Genomic DNA, 22,844 nt, shown 5'->3' on the forward strand with positions numbered 1-22,844 from the left:
CCTAGCTGGTACCTTTCATTATCTAGATCCCTAGTTCCATATTCAGCATTGGCTGATGGTGTAATGGTTAAGGGCTCTGCCTCTGACACAGGAGACAGGAGACCAGGGTTCGAATCTCGGCTCTGCCTGTTCAGTAAGCCAGCACTAATTCAGTAGGAGACCTTTGGCAAGTCTCCCTTACACTGCTACTGCCAATAGAGCGCGCCCTAGTGGCTGCTGCTCTACTCTGGCGCTTTGAGTCCGCAAGGAGAAAAGCGCAATATAAATGTTATTTGTCTTGTCTTGTCTTGTCATTGTCAGCACCTTTCTGAAGTCAGTGGGTATCAGCATTGGTTAGAAAGTACCATTACCTATTGGCAGCACCTTTGCCCTTGCGCATGAGCAGTGCAACGAAAGCATCAATCCTCACTGATAGATGCTAGCTTTAACTATGTCAAAGCCAAATGCTGGCACTCAAACCACGTTGCTGAATCAGCCTAGATGTGAACAGTCTCACTTGCATGAATTAATCACTCACTGGAGTGTGAAAAGATACATATGTGGAGTTGTTCCATTTACCAAACAGTGAATTGTTACCATGGTTCAAGGAATCACATGTAGAAAATCATAGCAGTAATGTGTGGAGTTACTGGTACATTGTAACATTTCTTAAACGCGTGAACTAATACATATACTGTTCAGAGTGGGTGATTGCTACACAGGACGCATACATGAGAATAAGGAAGGAAGTCCCCAGTGGGCGTACAAATATATCTGTAATTTGGAAATGCTTCACGGAGATAATTTCATCAGCCACACTGGACAATACTAGGATGGTGGCTGATACGCAGAAGTTCTTAATTTCTCTGTTACTGATTTCTATATCAGAACAAGGAAAGGGTAAGTTTAATAAGTAATAATAAATTATGATTTTATTAGATGATTTATTTGTGTATAAGTGTGCTGGAGGATAAGCAAAGTACACCACCATCATCTTACTAGACTGTCCGGTAAAAACCTAATTAAAGTGCCTTCCATAATACTCTGTACTTCAGATGATTTATTGTTCTGTTTCTAGCACCAACATATGCAGTGATGCAGTATGTAGAACCATTCAGATTGTATGTTGCTCTACATGCTCAATACTGGTGCAAAATGTACAGGATTTCTTAACCCCCTTGGCGGTATGAAAAATACCGCCAGGGGGCAGCGCAGCAGTTTTTTTTTAATTATTTTTTTTTTAAATCATGTAGCGAGCCGAGGGCTCGCTACATGATAGCCGCTGCTCAGCGGCATCCCCCCAGCCCCGCCGATCGCCTCCAGCGATCAGGAAATCCCGTTCAAAGAACGGGATTTCCTGGAGGGCTTCCCCCGTCGCCATGGTGACGGGGCGCAATGACGTCACCGACGTCAGCGACGTCGGGACGTAATTGGGAGACCCGATCCACCCCTCGGCGCTGCCTGGCACTGATTGGCCAGGCAGCACTCAGGGTCTGGGGGGGGGGGGGCCGCGCGCCGCACCGGATAGCGGCGATCGGGCGCGCGGCGGCGATCGGGGTGCTGGCGCAGCTAGCAAAGTGCTAGCTGCGTCCAGCAAAAAAAAAATTAAGTAAATCGGCCCAGCAGGGCCTGAGCGGCACCCTCCGGCGGCTTACCCCGTGTCACACACGGGGTTACCGCTAAGGAGGTTAAAATGTCATTTCAGGAGAGGAGGTAATATATTGGCGAAGAGAGAAATGGTAAAATTACTTTTATCCTTTAAATACATATTAGCAGACTTTTTGTTTCTCCATTAGGTTAAAGGTGAATTGGCTGGAAAAATAATGCTAAACTGAAAATTTGCAACAGCTCCTTTAACTTTACGTTGTAGTAATTTGCTCCATATTTACATATTGACTTAGGGTGGTTATCTTTATTTGTATTTATTTTTATATGAATATTTTACATATATTTTTTTCCCACTTTTAAACTCAGCACACAGAGGGACCCGGGGCAAAGCCCAGCATTGTGGCTCAGGACAGGGCACACAGAGGGATTCGGGGCAGAGCCCAGCACTGTGGCTCGTGGACAGGGCACACAGAAGGGACCTGGGGCAGAGCCCAGCACTGTGGCTCAGGGACAGGGCACACAGAGGGATCCGTGGCAGAGCCCAGCACTGGGGCTCGGGGACAGGGCACACAGAGGGACCAAGGCAGAGCCCAGCACTGTGGCTCGGGGACAGGGCACACAGAGGGACCAAGGCAGAGCCCAGCACTGTGGCTTGGGGACAGGGCACACAGAGGGACCAAGGCAGAGCCCAGCACTGTGGCTCAGGGACAGGGCACACAGAGGGACCAAGGCAGAGCCCAGCACTGTGGCTCAGGGACAGGGCACACAGAGGGACCAAGGCAGAGCCCAGCACTGTGGCTCGGGGACAGGGCACACAGAGGGACCAAGACAGAGCCCAGCACTATGGCTCGGAGACAGGGCACACAGAGGGACCAAGGCAGAGCCCAGCACTGTGGCTTGGGGACAGGGCACACAGAGGGACCAAGACAGAGCCCAGCACTATGGCTCAGAGACAGGGCACACAGAGAGACCAAGGCAGAGCCCAGCACTGTGGCTTGGGGTCAGGGCACACACAGGGACCAAGACAGAGCCCAGCACTGTGGCTCGGGGACAGGGCACACAGAGGGACCCGGGGCAGAGCCCAGCACCGTGGCTCGAGGACAGGGCACACAGAGAGACCAGGGGCAGAGCCCAGCACTGTGGCTTGGGGACAGGGCAAACAGAGGGACCCGGGGCAGAGCCCAGCACTGTGGCTCGGGGACAGGGCACACAGAGGGACCTGGGGCAGAGCCCAGTACTGTGGCTCAGGGACAGGGCACACGAAGGGACCCAGGGCAGAGCCCAGCACTGTGGCTCAGGGACAGGGCACACAGAGGGACCCGGGGCAAAGCCCAGCATTGTGGCTCAGGACAGGGCACACAGAGGGATTCGGGGCAGAGCCCAGCACTGTGGCTCGTGGACAGGGCACACAGAAGGGACCTGGGGCAGAGCCCAGCACTGTGGCTCAGGGACAGGGCACACAGAGGGATCCGTGGCAAAGCCCAGCACTGGGGCTCGGGGACAGGGCACACAGAGGGACCAAGGCAGAGCCCAGCACTGTGGCTCGGGGACAGGGCACACAGAGGGACCAAGGCAGAGCCCAGCACTGTGGCTTGGGGACAGGGCACACAGAGGGACCAAGGCAGAGCCCAGCACTGTGGCTCAGGGACAGGGCACACAGAGGGACCAAGGCAGAGCCCAGCACTGTGGCTCAGGGACAGGGCACACAGAGGGACCAAGGCAGAGCCCAGCACTGTGGCTCGGGGACAGGGCACACAGAGGGACCAAGACAGAGCCCAGCACTATGGCTCGGAGACAGGGCACACAGAGGGACCAAGGCAGAGCCCAGCACTGTGGCTTGGGGACAGGGCACACAGAGGGACCAAGACAGAGCCCAGCACTATGGCTCAGAGACAGGGCACACAGAGAGACCAAGGCAGAGCCCAGCACTGTGGCTTGGGGTCAGGGCACACACAGGGACCAAGACAGAGCCCAGCACTGTGGCTCGGGGACAGGGCACACAGAGGGACCCGGGGCAGAGCCCAGCACCGTGGCTCGAGGACAGGGCACACAGAGGGACCAGGGGCAGAGCCCAGCACTGTGGCTTGGGGACAGGGCACACAGAGGGACCTGGGGCAGAGCCCAGCACTGTGGCTCGGGGACAGGGCACACAGAGGGACCTGGGGCAGAGCCCAGTACTGTGGCTCAGGGACAGGGCACACGAAGGGACCCAGGGCAGAGCCCAGCACTGTGGCTCAGGGACAGGGCACACAGAGGGACCCGGGGCAGAGACCAGCACTGTGGCTACGGGACAGGGCACACAGAGGGACCCAGGGCAGAGCCCAGCACTGTGGCTACGGGGCAGGGCACACAGAGGGACCCGGGGCAGAGCCCAGCACTGTGGCTCGGGGACAGGGCACACAGAGGGACCCGGGGCAGAGCCCAGCACTGTGGCTATGGGACAGGGCACACAGAGGGACCCGGGGCAGAGCCCAGCACTGTGGCTCGGGGACAGGGCACACAGAGGGACCAAGGCAGAGCCTAGCACTGGGGCTCGGGGACAGGGCACACAGAGGGACCCGGGGCAGAGCCCAGCACTGTGGCTACGGGACTGGGCACACAGAGGAACCAGGGCCAGAGCCCAGCACTGTGGCTCGGGGACAGGGCACACAGAGGGACCAAGGCAGAGCCCAGCACTGTGGCTCGGAGACGGGGCACACAGAGGGACCCGGGGCAGAGCCCAGCACTGTGGCTTGGGGACAGGGCACACAGAGGGACCTGGGGCAGAGCCCAGCACTGTGGCTCGGGGACAGGGCACACAGAGGGACCCGGGGCAGAGCCCAGCACTGTGGCTACGGGACAGGGCACACAGAGGAACCAGGGCCAGAGCCCAGCACTGTGGCTCGGGGACAGGGCACACAGAGGGACCAAGGCAGAGCCCAGCACTGTGGCTCGGGGACAGGGCACACAGAGGGATCCAGGGCAGAGCACAGCACTGTGGCTCGGGTACAGGGCACACACAGGGTCCAGGGGCAGATCCCAGCACTGTGGCTCTGGGACAGGTCACACAGAGGGACCCGGGGCAGAGCCCAGAACACTGGCTCGGGGACAGGGCACACAGAGGAACCAGGGCAGAGCCCAGCACTGTGGCTCGGGGACAGGGCACACAGAGGGACCAGGGCCGGAGCCCAGCACCGTGGCTCGGGGACAGGGCACACAGAGGGACCTGGGGCAGAGGTAAAGTGTCCTGGGACAGTGTGCTAAGAGGTGCTGGTCTCTGTTGGGGATATAGAGCTCTATAGGGTGGGACTGGAAAGTGTTGCCTCCCAAGGTACCATGTGCTGCACTACTGACTTGGGAAGGGTGGCATAGGGTGCTCAGTGTGAAAGAACTCTGCACAAAGGCATTTGTGCTGTGAGGAGGTGTCATTAATGCTCCTGTACTGATAAGGGTCTGGGCAGGTCAGCAGCAGTACTGACGGGTGTCACCTTACAAGTTTGCAGGAAACGTATGATGAGCAGCCCACAGCTACTGGCTCCCCTCCCAAGCAGCATAAGGTCCAGCCTGAGAATCCATTCTGTTTCTGCTCTGATCTCCGTCAGCGTGTGTGAAGCTCTGGGGGCGGGGCTGAATCTCCTCCACTGCTGTCTGCATGGAGCTCCCAATAGCACCTCCCCATCTCTCTGCTTCTGCAATTGTGTCTGTCCCACTAGGAGTATAGAGAGATGAAGTTCTCCAATCTGTGCTGTAGCCCCCACCTGGGTGTCTAGGCAGGGGGAGGGGGCCCATGAGGGGTCGGGGGGGGGACCTGGGGCAATTGCCCCCTTTGCATTAATGGTAGCACCGGCCCAGGTAGGTAGACTCCCATGTGGTGGCAGGAGGAACGTGCTGACTGATGCGTTGGCATCTGTTTCCAGTTTAGTAAGGATGGTGCTTCTCTATTAGAGTCCACCCTGAGGTGGTGGTAGAATCTGTAAAAGAAACAAAGCAAAAAAGTGCACTCAGGGCTAAGATAAACCAAATGGCTGGCTGTAGACTATTCTCACCTTTGGGAGATGCTGGTAGCCGTTATAGGTGTTCCAGCTGTCAGGCTTTTGTCCCACTTGCTGGGGACTGGGCTTCTTAGGCATAAACCGTTCCCTCCAAACCTCTGGTCCTTAAGGCTGCTTGGCTCGTCATACTGCCTGCCCAAATTCCATGCAGCTCTAACACGCTATGGGTGAGGTGGAGGCAATGGTAGTCTCTACAAAGCTGTTGGATTTTGTACACACTAGGTAGGTGTAAGCCCATGCCTCACAGCAAGCCTGCACACTGCAGCTACTACTGTGCAGTAGGGTGGTGGCAAAAACATTTAGTTTCTGGTGGGATGAGTGCAGTAAGAACATGGTGACCCTATGTGTGTCAGAGACAGACTTTTAATAGTTAATTGCAATGCGTTTCAGGAGGCTAAGTGTCCCCCTTTCATCAGGCAAAAAAAAATTCAGCTCCACCCCCAACAAGAAAATTTCGTCTATCCATTAACTTCTCATCTGCAGAACAAACTATGTATTCTACATAAAGACAAAGACTGTGCACCACAAAGACTGTGGTATAGTAGATCCTAACTAAACTCTCCCTAGCAGAGTCTGTCAGCAGCTTTCCCTTAATTAATTACTGTAGGCAGACGCGTGAGTAACGACAGGAGAACTTTGCCTTTTATAAGGGGGGTGAGGCTCCAGGAGTGAGTGCAGTCTGATTGGTGACAATGTGCCTGCTGACTGTGATGTAGAGGGTCAAAGTTCTGCCCAATAGGGCATTATGGGGCGAATCAAACTTCCACAAAAGTTCGCCTTCGCTGGCGAACGCGAACCACCTAAAGTTCGCCTGGAACCGTTCGGCGGCGAACCATTCGGGACATCTCTATCTACCTCCTACATTGTCCCTGTAACCTACAATTTGTGGTCCGCACAAAACAACCTTTTTATAAAAGACTTAATGAACATCAGGAAAATATTAAGAATGGATGTGCTAAACACAGTGGGCCTGATTCACAAAGCTGTGCAAACTGTTTGCACGCCAGTGAAAAGTCCTTTAGCACGCCTAAACTCAGTTTAGGCGTGATAAGAAGAAACTCGCGCAAAATTCCTGCACGCAAAGTTTTGCGCGCGCAATAGCGCAGTGCACAGCGCGGTGCACGCGATGCGCCCATTACACCCTATGGGCGCTGCACGTGGAGTTGCGCGATTGCGCGCGCAAAACTTTGCGTGCGGGACTTTGCGCGCGATCACCAGCACAAAGCGGTGCTAACTCAGCGGTGCAAAGGTTATCACGCCTAAAGTCTTTTAGGTGTGATAACTTGGTTATCACCGCTTTGTGAATCAGTCCCAGTGTGTCCAAATACTGACTCATAACAGAAACTTTGGCTTAGGGACAATAACTCTTATTGAACACATTACTGATGGTAACTAATTTAATTGATACAGAATTTAGCGCAATAGAGAAGCTTACTGGAATTTACATCTGGAAATTCTAACCCCTAGTTGCCTCAATATAGCTTTAGAGAGTATGAACGAATTAAATCAATATGCATGCACATCATTTTTAATTTTGCCATGCACAAACAAAAACCAAGGTACATATTTCAGTCTTAGTCAGACCTATTTTCTTATTATATACACTTTTATACAGTTTTATCATTATTATTGATTATCTTCTCTTATGCATGGTAATCTATTTATCTTTTACTGGCCATCATTTTATTAGTTTTTCTTAATTATATCCATTTTACAGTCATTTATCCTTAGCCCCAGCAATCACATTTCCTTTGTATTTCTCTTGTACTGAAATCTCAACTTATATTTGTGGAACTTTGCCACCACCGCTGGTGATGCTCTGGAGTTGGGATTCACCATGAGCTTGCTGGGCAATTTGTAAATTACTGCCCTTCAAAATGGTTCAACCTGCATTAATACCCCTTCCCCACCAAGAAATTAGAACTCACATTGTCTTTTTATAAAAATCCTTGTTTCCCTCCTCCTACACCATCCCCATAAAATAATATTGATGCTTTTTAAACTAATCCCGACCATCATACTGTACTTTTGTAATCCTGTTCAATATTCATTCTTTACCTACAAGAATCAGCAAAGGATTCTGGGACAAGCTAATTTACATACTGGGCCGTGACAGGCTGAGCCGAGAGGCTGTTAATATTTTATATGATTTTATTGTATTTATGATGTAATCTTTGGACTTTTGCACTTGCACTTTTGCACTGGGCACTTTCTTTCCCTTGATGAAGCCCCCGTTCTGAGGGGGTGAAACATGTAGGGTTGTGTGGGGTGGTTGTAAATGTTACTTGTAATGTGAGGAGATAATTCCTAGTCTCCACTAGGGTTTACATTTGCTAACATACCTCCTGCCCACAGCTGCTCAAGTTAGTATCTATTCATTCCTAGGCCACTCTAGGGTTTTAAAGTTTCTAAAAAGTTATATTTTAGCATATCAAGTTCCTCTTAAAGGATACCCCAACTGAAATGTGACATAATGAGATAGACATGTGTATGTACAGTGCCTAGCACACATATAACTATGCTGTGTTCCTTTTTTTATTTTTCTGCCTGAAAGAGTTAAATATCAGGTATGTAAGTGGCTGACTCAGTCCTGACTCAGACAGGAAGTGACTACAGTGTGACCCTCACTGATAAGAAATTCCAACTATAAAACACTTTCCTAGCAGAAAATGGCTTCTGAGAGCAAGAAAGAGGTAAAAAAGGGGAATTTCTTATCAGTGAGGGTCACACTGTACTCACTTCCTGTCTAAGTCAGGACTGAGTCAGCCACTTACATACCTGATATTTAACTCTTTCAGGCAGAGAAAGAAAAAAAGGAACACAGCATAGTTATCTGTGTGCTAGGCACTGTACATACACATGTCTATCTCATTATGTCACATTTCAGTTGGGGTATCCTTTAGGAGCTAAAAAACCTGTACAAATTACCAGCATCTTCCATAGATGAGAATATTCCGCGTCCGGTGGGCCATTTGGTTTATCTTAGCCCTAAATGCGCTTTTTTGCTTTGTCCCTTTAACAGATTCCCCCACAACAGTGCAGCCACAATGACACCCCCACCCATAATAAATGTGGCCACCCTGATACCTTTCTCCCCCTTATGGCAATGATAATTTTACCTTGTATAGTCATGCCCCATAAATATTGCCATGTCTCCCCTAGTAGTGCTGGTCTCCTCCTGTATAGTTATGCACCACCATACAAACAGATGCAGGTGGTGTTAGAGCTATTTGTTTCAGAGTTCTGCTTGTGTCTCCATCTCCTGCAGTTGACACTTATGTGCTGCCAGAGAAGCACCAGTAGGAAACTTATGCAATGAGAAGCCTCCCTCCAGGAGAGCAAGGAAGCATGAGAAGAGGGGTTGCAGCATGCCACAAGACTGGTAGTTAAAACACCACTTGTTTGCACTCCTCTGCATGACTGTCATTGGAGGGTACAGAGGGAGCTCTAGAGGTGGGCCCCCTTTACACATGGAGTAAGGGAGGGGAGGGTAAGAAACTTCCTGCCCTGAGCCCCCTTGTAACTGCAGCAGCTGCTCTGCTAGTAGTTACGTCCCTGTGTTCTAGGCACCACCTCCTATATTTTATGCATAATGGTAAACAACCTGGATGACCATCACCAGCATAATCTGCTTCACATACAAAAGCAGGCCAATGAAATTGTAGAATAGATGCATGTGCTTTCACTACATTAGTTCAGTTCACAACTAATTTGAATAGATCAAATATCAAACAGAATATTTTTTTTTATAGATTAATAGATTAAATAATTTTGTTTTTTTTTCAGCTCATTCAAATGTTACATTTGAAAAAGGTGAACCCATGCCGATAATAATTAACTGCAGTTTGGAAGAACAAAAAATTGAATGGTATAAATATAATATGTCCAATTATGGTGTTGGTGTATTTAATAAAGAGAACTCATCAAAGCAATATAAAGTTGCACCTGGTGGTGGGATATTTGCTTGTACAACAAAATCTACAACTCCATATACAGGCAGTAAAGACTTGTTGTATGATTCCCACAAAACATTTGTGATCTCTCCATTGAATGGTATGTATAACTTTACAGACTGACCATCTTATATGTTAAACTTACTGAACACATTTTGCCGATTTGCATTGTTAAAGGTTTGATGACTTAACTTCTTTAACTTCTTTATTTATGTTATGACATAAATGTTACAGTAGTTTTTGGGGAATGAAAAGGCTTTCTGTTGAAAGCACACCAAGCAGCATAGTTATGGGTAAAATGGCCCCAGAGTAGACTTTAGACCTTGGCCTGCCCAACACACATGCACAAGCAACTGCACACACTAAGGGCCCTTTTCCACTAGCGGCGTTTGCGATGCTGAATCGCAAAAACGCAAACCGCTAGCGATTTTACAATCGCTACGGTTTGCTTTTTAACATGGGAATCGCGGTAGGTCATTTCCACTACCGCGATTCGTTTTTGCGGGGAACGCGAACGCGCGGCGGAGCGATAATTGCCGCGATTTTGCTATGCAGTGCATAGCATAGCAAAATCGCGGCCGCAAACGTCGGGGGAATCGCCGGTTTTGCGATTCAGCAATCGCTAGCGTTCAGCGTGAACGCTAGCGATTGCAGGTGGAAAAGGGCCCTTACACACACAATAGTAATATGCAATCAAATTCTGCCTGCAGTTATAAGGCATTTGTGATGCCTCCTGTAGAGCACTTCATTGCCCCTTTTATACTAGTACTCACTGCTCTATGGTGTGTGTGTGTGTGTGTGTGTGTGTGTGTGTGTGTGTGTGTGTGTGTGTGTGTGTGTGTGTGTGTGTGTGTGTGTGTGTGTGTGTGTGTGTGTGTGTGTGTTTTCATATTAAAACCCTGACAGCTCCTAAGAGCAAGAGCAATGGAAAATCACCATAAAGGAGAACAGACAGCAGTAAAAACTGCCGTGTTTCCCACTTATTTTTGCACTTTGGAAAACGAAATACTTATCTTTTAATGAAAATCAGGCAATAAATTGTTGCAAAAGTAGATTGCCATTTTTTTAAGAACCCTGTTGAAGTCCTGCATTCCCTGGAAGCAGGCAGCAGCAGGCTAGAGTGCTCCCTTCTGTATTTTAAATACATTTTTAATAAATGTATGTGTTTATTTATTTTTTTTACCAAGGAGAGTGGTCTTCTCCAATAGCAATCTATTTGTATAGTGAGCGCTGATTGGAAGCTCCAGATGTCAATAGGCAGACTGACCCTAACCCTTTCCTTAACATTTCAGCCTTGCTTAATTCTGGCCTTTCTCTCTAACCTACAATTTTTGTAACACTAACACCCTCTCCCACTATTTTTCTTAAACTAACCTTAAACCCTCCTGAATTTTGATACCCTAAACATACCTAATACTTACCTGTCTTCTAAATTGATCCCTCTCTGTTCTCAGTAACTTAAGCCTGTCCCTGACCCTACTCCAAAATCTAACTCTACATATTACCTTCTAATTTAGGCCCAGTTCACATCTGCGTTTTGGGCCAAAACGGATCCAGTGAGCGGATCCGGTCTCCGCTTCACCGGATCCGGATGGCCCAGTCCGTGGTCCTTTCACATAGTGAAAACGGATCTGATCAATGATTGATCGGATCTGTTTTCACTCAGCAAATACATACCTTATCTTGTGCAGCAGCTGGCAGTAGAGGCTTCCTCTTCTTCTGCTGTGACTACACAACGCATCATGTGACTAATCACACGGCGCGTCATGTAGTCACATGACGTGGAAGAAGACGGAAGCCTCTACCGCTGGCTGCTGCACGAGATTAGGTATGTATTTAGCCTCCCTAGCCCACCCGCCCGACTGCTGCACCCTCCCCTCACCCTCCCGTTGCTCAGGATCGCATCGCCCATGCCCCCATCCCCCGTGGAATGGTCCGTTTCTTCACTAGTGTGAAGAAACGTTCCATTTCCCATTGCCCGCGATGCTGCAGTATTTTTTTCCGGATCCGCTCCACTAGGCAGAACGGTCTGGAAAATTAGGGTCTGCAGCATTTTTTGGATCCGGGGGCCGGAACGTACGGAACATACCCGTACCAACGGACGAATGTGAATGGATCCATAGGTTAACATTGGATCCATTCACATCCATACCGTTTGTACAGTATACGTTCCGCTTATGTTCTGGAAAAAAATGCTAATGTGAACCGGGCCTAAGATGCTTAACTAAGAAGGGCAACATCCTCCCCCTCCTTTAAAAGCATTGAGCCCCTTGTTGGTGGACATGGGAGCACTTTACTCTTCAGATATCCCCTGGCCCAGCTCTATTATGGTTAGTAAGAGACATGGGAATGTAGGGAGCTATCTGTGCTGCTTCTACCCCCACTGGGGTGTTGCTTGAAGATGGTGGTCCCAGGTGGTATGAGCGATTGGGGCCCCACCTGTTTTGTGCATCCTGTTTGTAAGTTTTAAGCAGCTGCTTTTAAATGCCACCTGACTCAACCCCTGCTTGAATATTGACCAACCTCGATTTCCACATGCCTTTACCTCTCCCTGAACATTGACTACCCTTTGGGAGGGAGGATGTGCCCCAAGATATGATATGTGGAAGGGATAATGTCAGCTGGATAAAACAAATAAATAAGCTTACCTCTAAAAAAGGGGGTAGCCCAAATAAATTAATACATTTTCTAATAGAAGCCAGACACTTGAATGATAACGTGTTACGCGGATCGCAGTCCTCTTTTTCAGATCACATTTATTTATTTAAAGTGAACCTTAAGTCATAAAAAAAATGAGTTTTACGCACCTGGGGCTTCTACCAGCCCCCTGCAGCAGTCCTGTGCCCTCGCAGCCACTCACTAATCCTGCCAGCTAGCTTTGTTTTTGCCGACAGGCCCGTCAGGACTGGCCACGCGTAGCTTTTTCCGCATTCCCGACTGTAAGTAGCGCTATTGCGGGCCGCAACGTGTACAAAAATACGCGTTGCCGCATACCTATGCATTCGTAATGCGGCAACGCATATTTTTGTATGCAATAGCGCTAATTACAGTCAGGAATGCGGAAAAAGCTACGCGTGGCCAGTCCTGACAGGCCTGTCGGCAAAAACAAAACTAGCTGGCAGCGGGGGACAAGAGGATTAGTGAGTGGCTGCGAGGGCTCAGGACTGCTGCAGGGGGCTGGTAGAGGTCCCAGGTGAGTAAAACTCTTTTTTTTTTTCTGGCTTAAGTGTCTCTTTAAGTATTTAGACAGCACCGACATATTACACAGCGCTGTACAGAGTATATTGTGTTGTCACTAACTGTCCATACAGAGTATATTGTGTTGTCACTAACTGTCCGTCAGAGGGGCTCACAATCTAGTTCCTACCATAGTCATATGTATGTATTGTGTACTGCATGTATCATAGTCTAGGACCAATTTAAGGGAAAGCCAATTAACTTATCTGTATGTTTTTGGGATGCGTGAGGAAACCGGAGTACCCAGAGGAAACCCACACAGACACGTGAAGAACATACAAACTCCTTGCAGATGTTGACCTGGCTGGGATTTGATCCAGGGACCCAGCACTGCAAGGCAAGAGTGATAACCACTACGCCACCGTGCTGCCCACTACGCCACCATCACATACAAAAAAGTGTCTTAACACTAGCATTTTGCAAGCAGGGAGTCCCTCTGTGATTTTTATTTCCTTTTGGAATAATTTTTTGTCCTCGGACTCCATTGGTAACACACTCTTTACATTGACTACTCTTAATTGCCACCTGCCTTAACATATTCGCCTGTCTTTTGTTCATCAATGTCAGCTGCTGCCCCACTTTCTCACTTAAAGTGAACCTGAGGTGAAAATAAACTGATGAGATAAACAATTATATTTATCCTCTTACACTTAAAAATGACTTTTTTAGTCATCCCAGGATTTTATTTTATATTTAAACATTTAGAAAGTAGATTGAATGTTTTGTTGTCTCTTCTCAGTTGCAGTCTATTAAGTGTCCCTAAATGAAAATACATGAACTATGATGATTCCTTTTCTCTCCCTCTGCTCTCAGAAATATGTAGTAAAAATGTATTCTTCCAGGAAAGCTTTTATGGCTGTAATTTGCTTATCAGTGATTTTTACTATATTCCTGACAAAGTACTGACAAGACAAAAGCTGCCACTTCCATCCTTAAAAATTAACTCTGTCAGGAAGCAAAACAAAACAAAACAAGTAAAACAGCCTGGTTATTAATATGTTTTGTACTGTACATACACATGCTTATCTCATCATGTTACATGTCGCCTCGGGTACACTTTAGCATCAACTTTCTTGCAAAATTATTGCAGACAGCAAATCAGCAGCTACTGCATTAGTTAAATTAAGTTCCAAGATTCATGCTATTTGCAACAAACCAGCAAAGTCGCCATCTCATCAATCATCTCATCTCTAATTATTAAAAACACATTTTTATTGGAACTCACATTTTCCAGAATGATATCAGATCAAGCATCTGTGAGATGCGATGGAAAAACTTGTCAAATCCATGGGGGCCTCACTTCACAACTTTCAGTACTTAAAGGACAACTGAAGTGAGAGGTATATAGAGGCTGCCATATTTATCTATCTTTAAGCAATACCATTTGCTTGGCTATCCTGCTGATCCTCTGCCTCTTATAGTTTTAGCCATAGACCCTGAACAAGCATACAGCAGATAAGGGCCTATTTGCAATTTGTCTTTTCCCCTAGGTGATATTTTCAAACTTGTCAATAAAATGTGTTTTAAACCACCAGCAAGCAAGAAAATACTCAAAATAATACTGATAGCACTTTTCACCTACTTTTTGGTGCCTTTTCAGGTGCAAAGTGCTGAAACATCTTTTTAAATATGGGATATAAGGTTTTCTCCTAGGAGAAAACTCAGGAGAAATAGTTAATTGCATATGGGCCCAGGTGTTTCTCACATTGTTAGATCTGACCAGATTAGCTGCGTGCTTGTTTCTGGTGTGATCCAGACACTACTGCAGTCAAATACATCAGCAGGGCTGCCAGGCAACTGGTATTGCTTAAAAGTAAATATATATGGCAACCTCCATAAACCTATCACTTCAGTTATTCTTTAAAGGATCTTGATGCCAAATACCACAGGACATCTGTTGAGGTCTAGTGGAGTTCATACTAAAGGTGGCCACACACGATACAATAAAATGATCCGATTTTACAGCAATTTGATGAAAACGATCGTATCTCTCGAAAAAATCGAAAGCTTTTTTTTCATTCGACTGAAAAATCCCATCGGAATTCCCGTTTTTTTCGATTTAAATCGATCCGGAATGCCAGATATTTCTGTTCAATTTTTCTAAAGATTGTATGGTGTGTGTTGGATTGTAAGTTTATTAACCACTTCCCGACCGCCTAACGCACAGAGGCGGCCGGGAAGTGGAGCCCTTAAGGACCGGCTCACCCACAGAGGCGGCGGTCCATTTAAGGGCATGGGCGGAGCGATCGCGTCATCCGTGACGCGATCCTCCGCCGGCGCCTGTCACCGCTCGCTCGCCGCAACATCCCGCCGGCTATACGGAAGCGCCGGCGGGATGTTAACCCCGCGATCGCCGCATACAAAGTGTATAATACACTTTGTAATGTTTACAAAGTGTATTATACAGGCTGCCTCCTGCCCTGGTGGTCCCAGTGTCCGAGGGACCACCAGGGCAGGCTGCAGCCACCCTAGTCTGCACCCAAGCACACTGATTTCTCCCCCCCTGCCCCAGATCGCCCACAGCACCCATCAGACCCCCCCCGCCCACCCCCCAGACCCCTGTTTGCACCCAATCACCCCCCTAATCACCCATCAATCACTCCCTGTCACTATCTGTCAATGCTATTTTTTTTTTATCCCCCCCCCTGCTCCCTGCCCCCTCCTGATCACCCCCCACCCCTCAGATTCTCCCCAGACCCCCCCCCCAGACCACCCCCCCCCCTGTTTACTGTATGCATCTATCCCCCTGATCACCTGTCAATCACCTGTCAATCACCTGTCAATCACCCGTCAATCACCCATCAATCACCCGTCAATCACCCCCTGTCACTGCCACCCATCAATCAGCCCCTAACCTGCCCCTTGCGGGCAATCTGATCACCCCCCCACACCAATAGATCGCCCACAGATCCGACATCAGATCACCTCCCAAATCCATTGTTTACATCTATTCTCTCCTCTAAACACCCACCAATTACCCATCAATCACCCATCAATCACCCCCTATCACCACCTGTCACTTTTACCTATCAGATCAGACCCTAATCTGCCCCTTGCGGGCACCCAATCACCCGCCCACACGCTCAGATTGCCCTCTGACCCCCCCTTATCAATTCACCAGTGCATTAATTACATCTGTTCTTCCCTGTAATAACCCACTGATCACCTGTCAATCACCTGCCAATCACCTATCACCCATCAATCACCCCCTGTCACCCCCTGTCACTGCCACCCATCAATCAGCCCCTAACCTGCCCCTTGCGGGCAATCTGATCACCCACCCACACCATTAGATCGCCCGCAAACCCGCCGTCAGATTACCTCCCAAATGTATCGTTTACATCTGTTATCTTCTCTAAACACCCACTAATTACCCATCAATCACCCATCAATCACCCCCTATCACCACCTGTCACTGTTACCTATCAGATCAGACCCTAATCTGCCCCTTGCGGGCACCCAATCGCCCGCCCACACGCTCAGACTGCCCTCAGACCCCCCCTTATCAATTCGCCAGTGCAATATTTACATCTGTTCTCCCCTGTAATAACCCACTGATTACCTGTCAATCACCTATCAATCACCCATCAATCACCCCCTGTCACTGCCACCCATCAATCACCCCCTGTCACTGCCACCCATCAATCACCCGCTGTCACTGCCACCCATCAATCAGCCCCTAACCTGCCCCTTGCGGGCAAACTGATCACCCACCCACACCAATAGATCGCCCGCAGATCCGACATCAGATCACCACCCAAGCGCAGTGTTTCCATCTATTCTCTACCCTAAACACCCACTAATTACCCATCAATCACCCCCTGTCACTGCTACCTATCAGATTAGACCCCTATCTGCCCCTAGGGCACTCAATCACCCGCCCACACCCTCAGAATGCCCTCAGACCCCAGCCCTGATCACCTCGCCAGTGCATTGCTTGCATCTATTCCCCCCTCTAATCACACCTTGAGACACCCATCAATCACCTCCTGTCACCCCCTAGCACACCTACCCATCAGATCAGGCCCCAATTTGCCCCGTGTGGGCTCCTGATCACTCGGCCAAACCCTCAGACCCCCTTCCGATCACCTCCCCAGTGCATGGATTGCATCTATTTTCCCCTCTAACCACCCCCTGAGACACCCATCAATCACCTCCTGTCACCCCCCTAGCACTCCTATCCATCAGATCAGGCCCAATACAACCTGTCATCTAAAAGGCCACCCTGCTTATGACCGGTTCCACAAAATTCGCCCCCTCATAGACCACCTGTCATCAAAATTTGCAGATGCTTATACCCCTGAACAGTCATTTTGAGACATTTGGTTTCCAGACTACTCACGGTTTTGGGCCTGTAAAATGCCAGGGCGGTATAGGAACCCCACAAGTGACCCCATTTTAGAAAAAAAAAGACACCCCAAGGTGTTATGTTAGGTGTATGACGAGTTCATAGAAGATTTTATTTTTTGTCAAAAGTTAGCGGAAATTAATTTTTATTGGTTTTTTTTCACAAAGTGTGTTTTTTTAAAAACTTGTGACAAAAAATAAAATCTTCTATGAACTCGCCATACACCTAACGGAATACCTTGGGATGTCTTCTTTCTAAAATGGGGTCACTTGTGGGGTTCCTATACTGCCCTGGCATTTTAGGGGCCCTAAACCGCGAGGAGTAGTCTAGAAAACAAATGCTTCAAAATGACCTGTGAATAGGACGTTGGGCCCCTTAGCGCACCTAGGCTGCAAAAAAGTGTCACACATGTGGTACCGCCGTACTCAGGAAAAGTAGTATAATGTGTTTTGGGGTGTATTTTTACACATACCCATGCTGGGTGGGAGAAATTTCTATGTAAATGGACAATTGTGTGTAAAAAAATCAAACAATTGTCATTTACAGAGATATTTCTCCCACTTAGCATGGGTATGTGTAAAAATACACCCCAAAACGCATTATACTACTTCTCCTGAGTACAGCGGTACCACATGTGTGGCACTTTTTTACACCCTAACTGCGCTAAAGGGCCCAAAGTCCAATGAGTACCTTTAGGATTTCACAGGTCATTTTGAGAAATTTCGTTTCAAGACTACTCCTCACGGTTTAGGGCCCCTAAAATGCCAGGGCAGTATAGGAACCCCACAAATGACCCCATTTTAGAAAGAAGACACCCCAAGGTATTCCGTTAGTAGTATGGCGAGTTCATAGAAGATTTTATTTTTTGTCACAAGTTAGCGGAAAATGACACTTTGTGAAAAAACACAATTAAAATCAATTTCCGCTAACTTTTGACAAAAAATAAAAACTTCTATGAACTCACCATACTCCTAACGGAATACCTTGGGGTGTCTTCTTTCTAAAATGGGGTCATTAGTGGGGTTCCTATACTGCCCTGGCATTTTAGGGGCCCTAAACCGTGAGGAGTAGTCTTGAAACAAAAATGACCTGTGAAATCCTAAAGGTACTCATTGGACTTTGGGCCCCTTAGTGCAGTTAGGGTGCAAAAAAGTGCCACACATGTGGTATCGCCGTACTCGGGAGAAGTAGTACAATGTGTTTTGGGGTGTATTTTTACACATACCTATGCTGGGTGGGAGAAATACCTCTGTAAATGACAATCTTTTGATTTTTTTACACACAATTGTCCATTTACAGAGGTATTTCTCCCACCCAGCATGGGTATGTGTAAAAATACACCCCAAAACACATTGTACTACTTCTCCCGAGTATGACGATACCACATGTGTGGCACTTTTTTGCACCCTAACTGCGCTAAAGGGCCCAAAGTCCAATGAGTACCTTAAGGATTTCACAGGTCATTTTGAGAAATTTCGTTTCAAGACTACTCCTCACGGTTTAGGGCCCCTAAAATGCCAGGGCAGTATAGGAACCCCACAAATGACCCCATTTTAGAAAGAAGACACCCCAAGGTATTCCGTTAGGAGTATGGTGAGTTCATAGAAGATTTTATTTTTTGTCAAAAGTTAGCGGAAATTGATTTTAATTGAAAAAACAAAGTGTCATTTTCCGCTAACTTGTGACAAAAAATAAAATCTTCTATGAACTCGCCATACTACTAACGGAATACCTTGGGGTGTCTTCTTTCTAAAATGGGGTCATTTGTGGGGTTCCTATACTGCCCTGGCATTTTAGGGGCCCTAAACCGTGAGGAGTAGTCTTGAAACGAAATTTCTCAAAATGACCTGTGAAATCCTAAAGGTACTCATTGGACTTTGGGCCCTTTAGCGCAGTTAGGGTGCAAAAAAGTGCCACACATGTGGTATCGCCGTACTCAGGAGAAGTAGTATAATGTGTTTTGTGGTGTATTTTTACACATACCCATGCTGAGTGGGAGAAATATCTCTGTAAATGGACAATTGTGTGTAAAAAAAATTAACAAATTGTCATTTACAGAGATATTTCTCCCACCCAGCATGGGTATGTGTAAAAATACACCCCAAAACACATTATACTACTTCTTCTGAGTACGGCAATACCACATGTGTGGCACTTTTTTGCAGCCTAACTGCGCTAAGGGGTCCAAAGTCCAATGAGCACCTTTAGGCTTTACAGGGGTGCTTACAATTTAGCACCCCCCAAAATGTCAGGACAGTAAACACACCCCACAAATGATCCCATTTTGGAAAGTAGACCCTTCAAGGTATTCAGAGAGGGGCATGGTGAGTCCGTGGCAGATTTCATTTTTTTTTGTCGCAAGTTAGAAGAAATGGAAACTTTTTTTTTTTTTTTTTTCTTCTCACAAAGTGTCATTTTCCGCTTACTTGTGACAAAAAATAATATCTTCTATGAACTCACTATGCCTCTCAGTGAATACTTTGGGATGTCTTCTTTCCAAAATGGGGTCATTTGGGGGTTATTTATACTATCCTGGAATTCTAGCCCCTCATGAAACATGACAGGGGGTCAGAAAAGTCAGAGATGCTTGAAAATGGGAAAATTCACTTTTTGCACCATAGTTTGTAAACGCTATAACTTTTACCCAAACCAATAAATATACACTGAATGGGTTTTTTTTTAATCAAAAACATGTTTGTCCACATTTTTCGCGCTGCATGTATACAGAAATTTTACTTTATTTGAAAAATGTCAGCACAGAAAGTTAAAAAAATCATTTTTTTGCCAAAATTCATGTCTTTTTTGATGAATATAATAAAAAGTAAAAATCGCAGGAGCAATCAAATAACACCAAAAGAAAGCTTTATTAGTGACAAGAAAAGGAGCCAAAATTCATTTAGGTGGTAGGTTGTATGAGCGAGCAATAAACCGTGAAAGCTGCAGTGGTCTGAATGGAAAAAAAGTGGCCGGTCCGGGGTAGAAAGCCCTAGGTCCTCAAGTGGTTAATATACACACCCTAGCAATTTCCTCAGTTTCCAATCATTTTTATCATAATTGGGGAAAAATTGAACATAGGTGTGTGGTACATTGGTCATATTTTTTAATTTGTTACAATCAGTCAGAAAAATTGATTGAAATTCTTAAATTGAACAGATATTTAAAAAATTGTATGGTGTGTGGCCACCTCTAGATGGGCCTGAGCAGTTTTACATCACAAGGGGGGAACCTCCACAAAATGAGCAAGTGGTTTTAATGCTGTCTCTACCGTGTGTGTTAGTGTGTATCCTCCATGCATTGGATTCAGAAAGATAAATCTCTACATAGGAATAGATACAGGAACAAAAACCAGGACATTTTGCTTTTGGAGGGCTCCAGACAAGTAAGGAGCCATTGGATTGCTTAGCTGAATTATTACTATTGACTACAATTAATTTTTCATTATAATGCTGTTTATGTATTATGGAAAACTACAATTTGTCACATCTTTGTTTACAGATACACTTCAAAAATATTCAGCAACTGCTACAGACAATCAAAAGGTTACATTGTCTTGTCATGTTAACCTAAGAATTTCATTTGTGTTGCTATGGATAGTTAAGTATGCTAAAGGATCTACTCAGTGTTTATCCTCAGTGGAAATACAACAACAATATGGTCGTTCTCACAACATTTCATCCAATGAGCTGTGCCGTCCTCCTGAGAGAATGTTTCCAAGGCTTAACCAATCTGATCTACAATATATTCTGGACATAGAAAACATTACACACTGTGACTATGGGGAATACTTCTGTATCATATATCTTTATGAAAATGGTTACCAGAGATGGAGACATGTAAATACAACATTGCTGAGCTATAAAACACCTGCTGCAGGTATGTTAACTTCTTACCATGAATTGTCATACCTGGTTGAAAGGGCATTATGGGTTAGTTTGAATTCAGGAAATGTAGGCATAATATGAGCAGGGGGCCATTCAAGCGTATCAATGTGAATTCTGTATGCAATTTCCAGCATGCACGGATCTGCAGTTTGCAATTTTTAAAATATTTTTCTTAAGTTTTTTGGGTGTGCCGTTTTGAATTTTTTGTGTGTTTGTATGCAAATTTTCAGTGCACACCAATGAAGTTAACTTACATGCAAATGTTTGTAAAGTACTACAAAAAAAGAGAATTGGCTCTTGGGTGCATACAAAAACTCTCATAATTTATTAGTTACAACTTCCTAATCACAAAACAAAAGAAAAAAACACAACCAATACAAAATACATAAATATTAAAAAGAGTCACCCCACACTACTCATGACCTGAAGGAAGCTGCAGTCCTCCAATATTGCAAAAATCCTGGTACTAATGTGCACATGAAATGGTCTTAAGCAAATAGCAGAAGAACTTAGTGGCAGCAGATCCAAGTGCAAGTTCATAGGCTGCAAGCAGAAACAATTGCAGCACAAAAGTTCCTACAAGTTCATAAAGTTCCTACATGCAAGATTAATGTCAATAGAGATGAACTCCCAGCAATAGCTTATGTGTTTGTAAAGTGAAACCAAGCATAGCATAAGGAGGTTAATTCCAGATTTCAAGCAGCTTCGCTGGCAGCGATAACATCAAAAAGCTGTTGCAGTATTCCTCCATACGTTCCATAATCCCACTCGCAGATTTGGATAATGAGGAAAAAATCTGAAGTGACACCAAACTCCAAAAAGACCCAGTTGCAGTCCATCAGGAGATTACATGAGAAAAGTGCAAGCTAAGCAGTGTCACTGAAAAGCATTCATCTCATCAAAGTTCACATAGAGCTCTGCATAGTTCATATGTTTAGATTTTTGCACATGATGCACTTAAAGTGGATCAGCCAGAGTTTCCATAGTTACCAGTCCTTGATATTAAAGCCCCAGGTCATGGGTGAAACAGTGGATGTGTCTGACTGCAAAGCCGCCTGAAAATGTTGATATAAATGTGATTTTTCTGTTTTGCCATTGACTTGAATTAACCACTTATGTGGTTTGAGACTGTATATTTACACTCGTTCAACACTTCAGTTCCTGCTCAGGGACATAGATATTCATCTAGTGCAGCGGATGGGCGCTGCTCGCTCCTATGAGCATTCTTGCTGCAGCCCATTAGAGGGGAGATAAATTATGGAGAACGCTGTTCTCATCAATATGATGCCTGTGGTCATTTTAAGTACCAAAGTAACACATCCACGCATTACTTTCTGTTCGCATACTGATAGTACACTAACAGGAAATAATGCACAAGGACATCTTGTGGCCAAATAGTAAAATTCGGCCTACATAAGACCAACACATACATTTAAAATGACCCCTTACCTCCCATACTCTCCCATAGTTGCCTAAATAAAGTATATGCATATAAAAAAGGCAATAAAAAACATAAATAGTTACCTTAGGGACTTAACTTTTTTAATATGTATGTCAAGAGGGTATATGGCTGTTATTTTTGAAATGATGGGCTTGTATTTGGTGAGAGACACAAAATTGAAAAAATGCTTTATTTCAAATAAAATATTGACACTATACATTGTAATAGGGACATATTTTAAACGTGAACAAATGGGCAGATAAAATGTGTGGGTTAAATACGGTAGCATGTATTATTTTAAAACTATAATGGCCGAAAAACTGATAAATAATGATTTTTTTCCATTTTTTTTCTTATTTTTTCCAT

The 22,844-nt window shown here is 46.1% G+C and overlaps 1 protein-coding gene across 1 annotated transcript in view; it reads left to right on the forward strand.

Annotated features, from left to right (window-relative positions):
- The first annotated feature begins 801 nt into the window (after window positions 1-801).
- Window positions 802-22,844, forward strand: part of LOC137561268 (uncharacterized) — a 43,604-nt gene continuing 21,561 nt past the window's right edge. The window contains exons 1-3 of the mRNA XM_068272529.1: window positions 802-879; window positions 9,405-9,671; window positions 20,652-21,029. Of these exons, the coding sequence (XP_068128630.1) occupies window positions 813-879; window positions 9,405-9,671; window positions 20,652-21,029 (712 nt within the window). The 5' untranslated portion in view covers window positions 802-812. The remainder of the gene's footprint in view (window positions 880-9,404; window positions 9,672-20,651; window positions 21,030-22,844) is intronic.

This window comes from Hyperolius riggenbachi, chromosome 3 (assembly GCF_040937935.1).
Source record: "Hyperolius riggenbachi isolate aHypRig1 chromosome 3, aHypRig1.pri, whole genome shotgun sequence".
In the NCBI taxonomy this organism is placed as follows: domain Eukaryota; kingdom Metazoa; phylum Chordata; class Amphibia; order Anura; family Hyperoliidae; genus Hyperolius; species Hyperolius riggenbachi.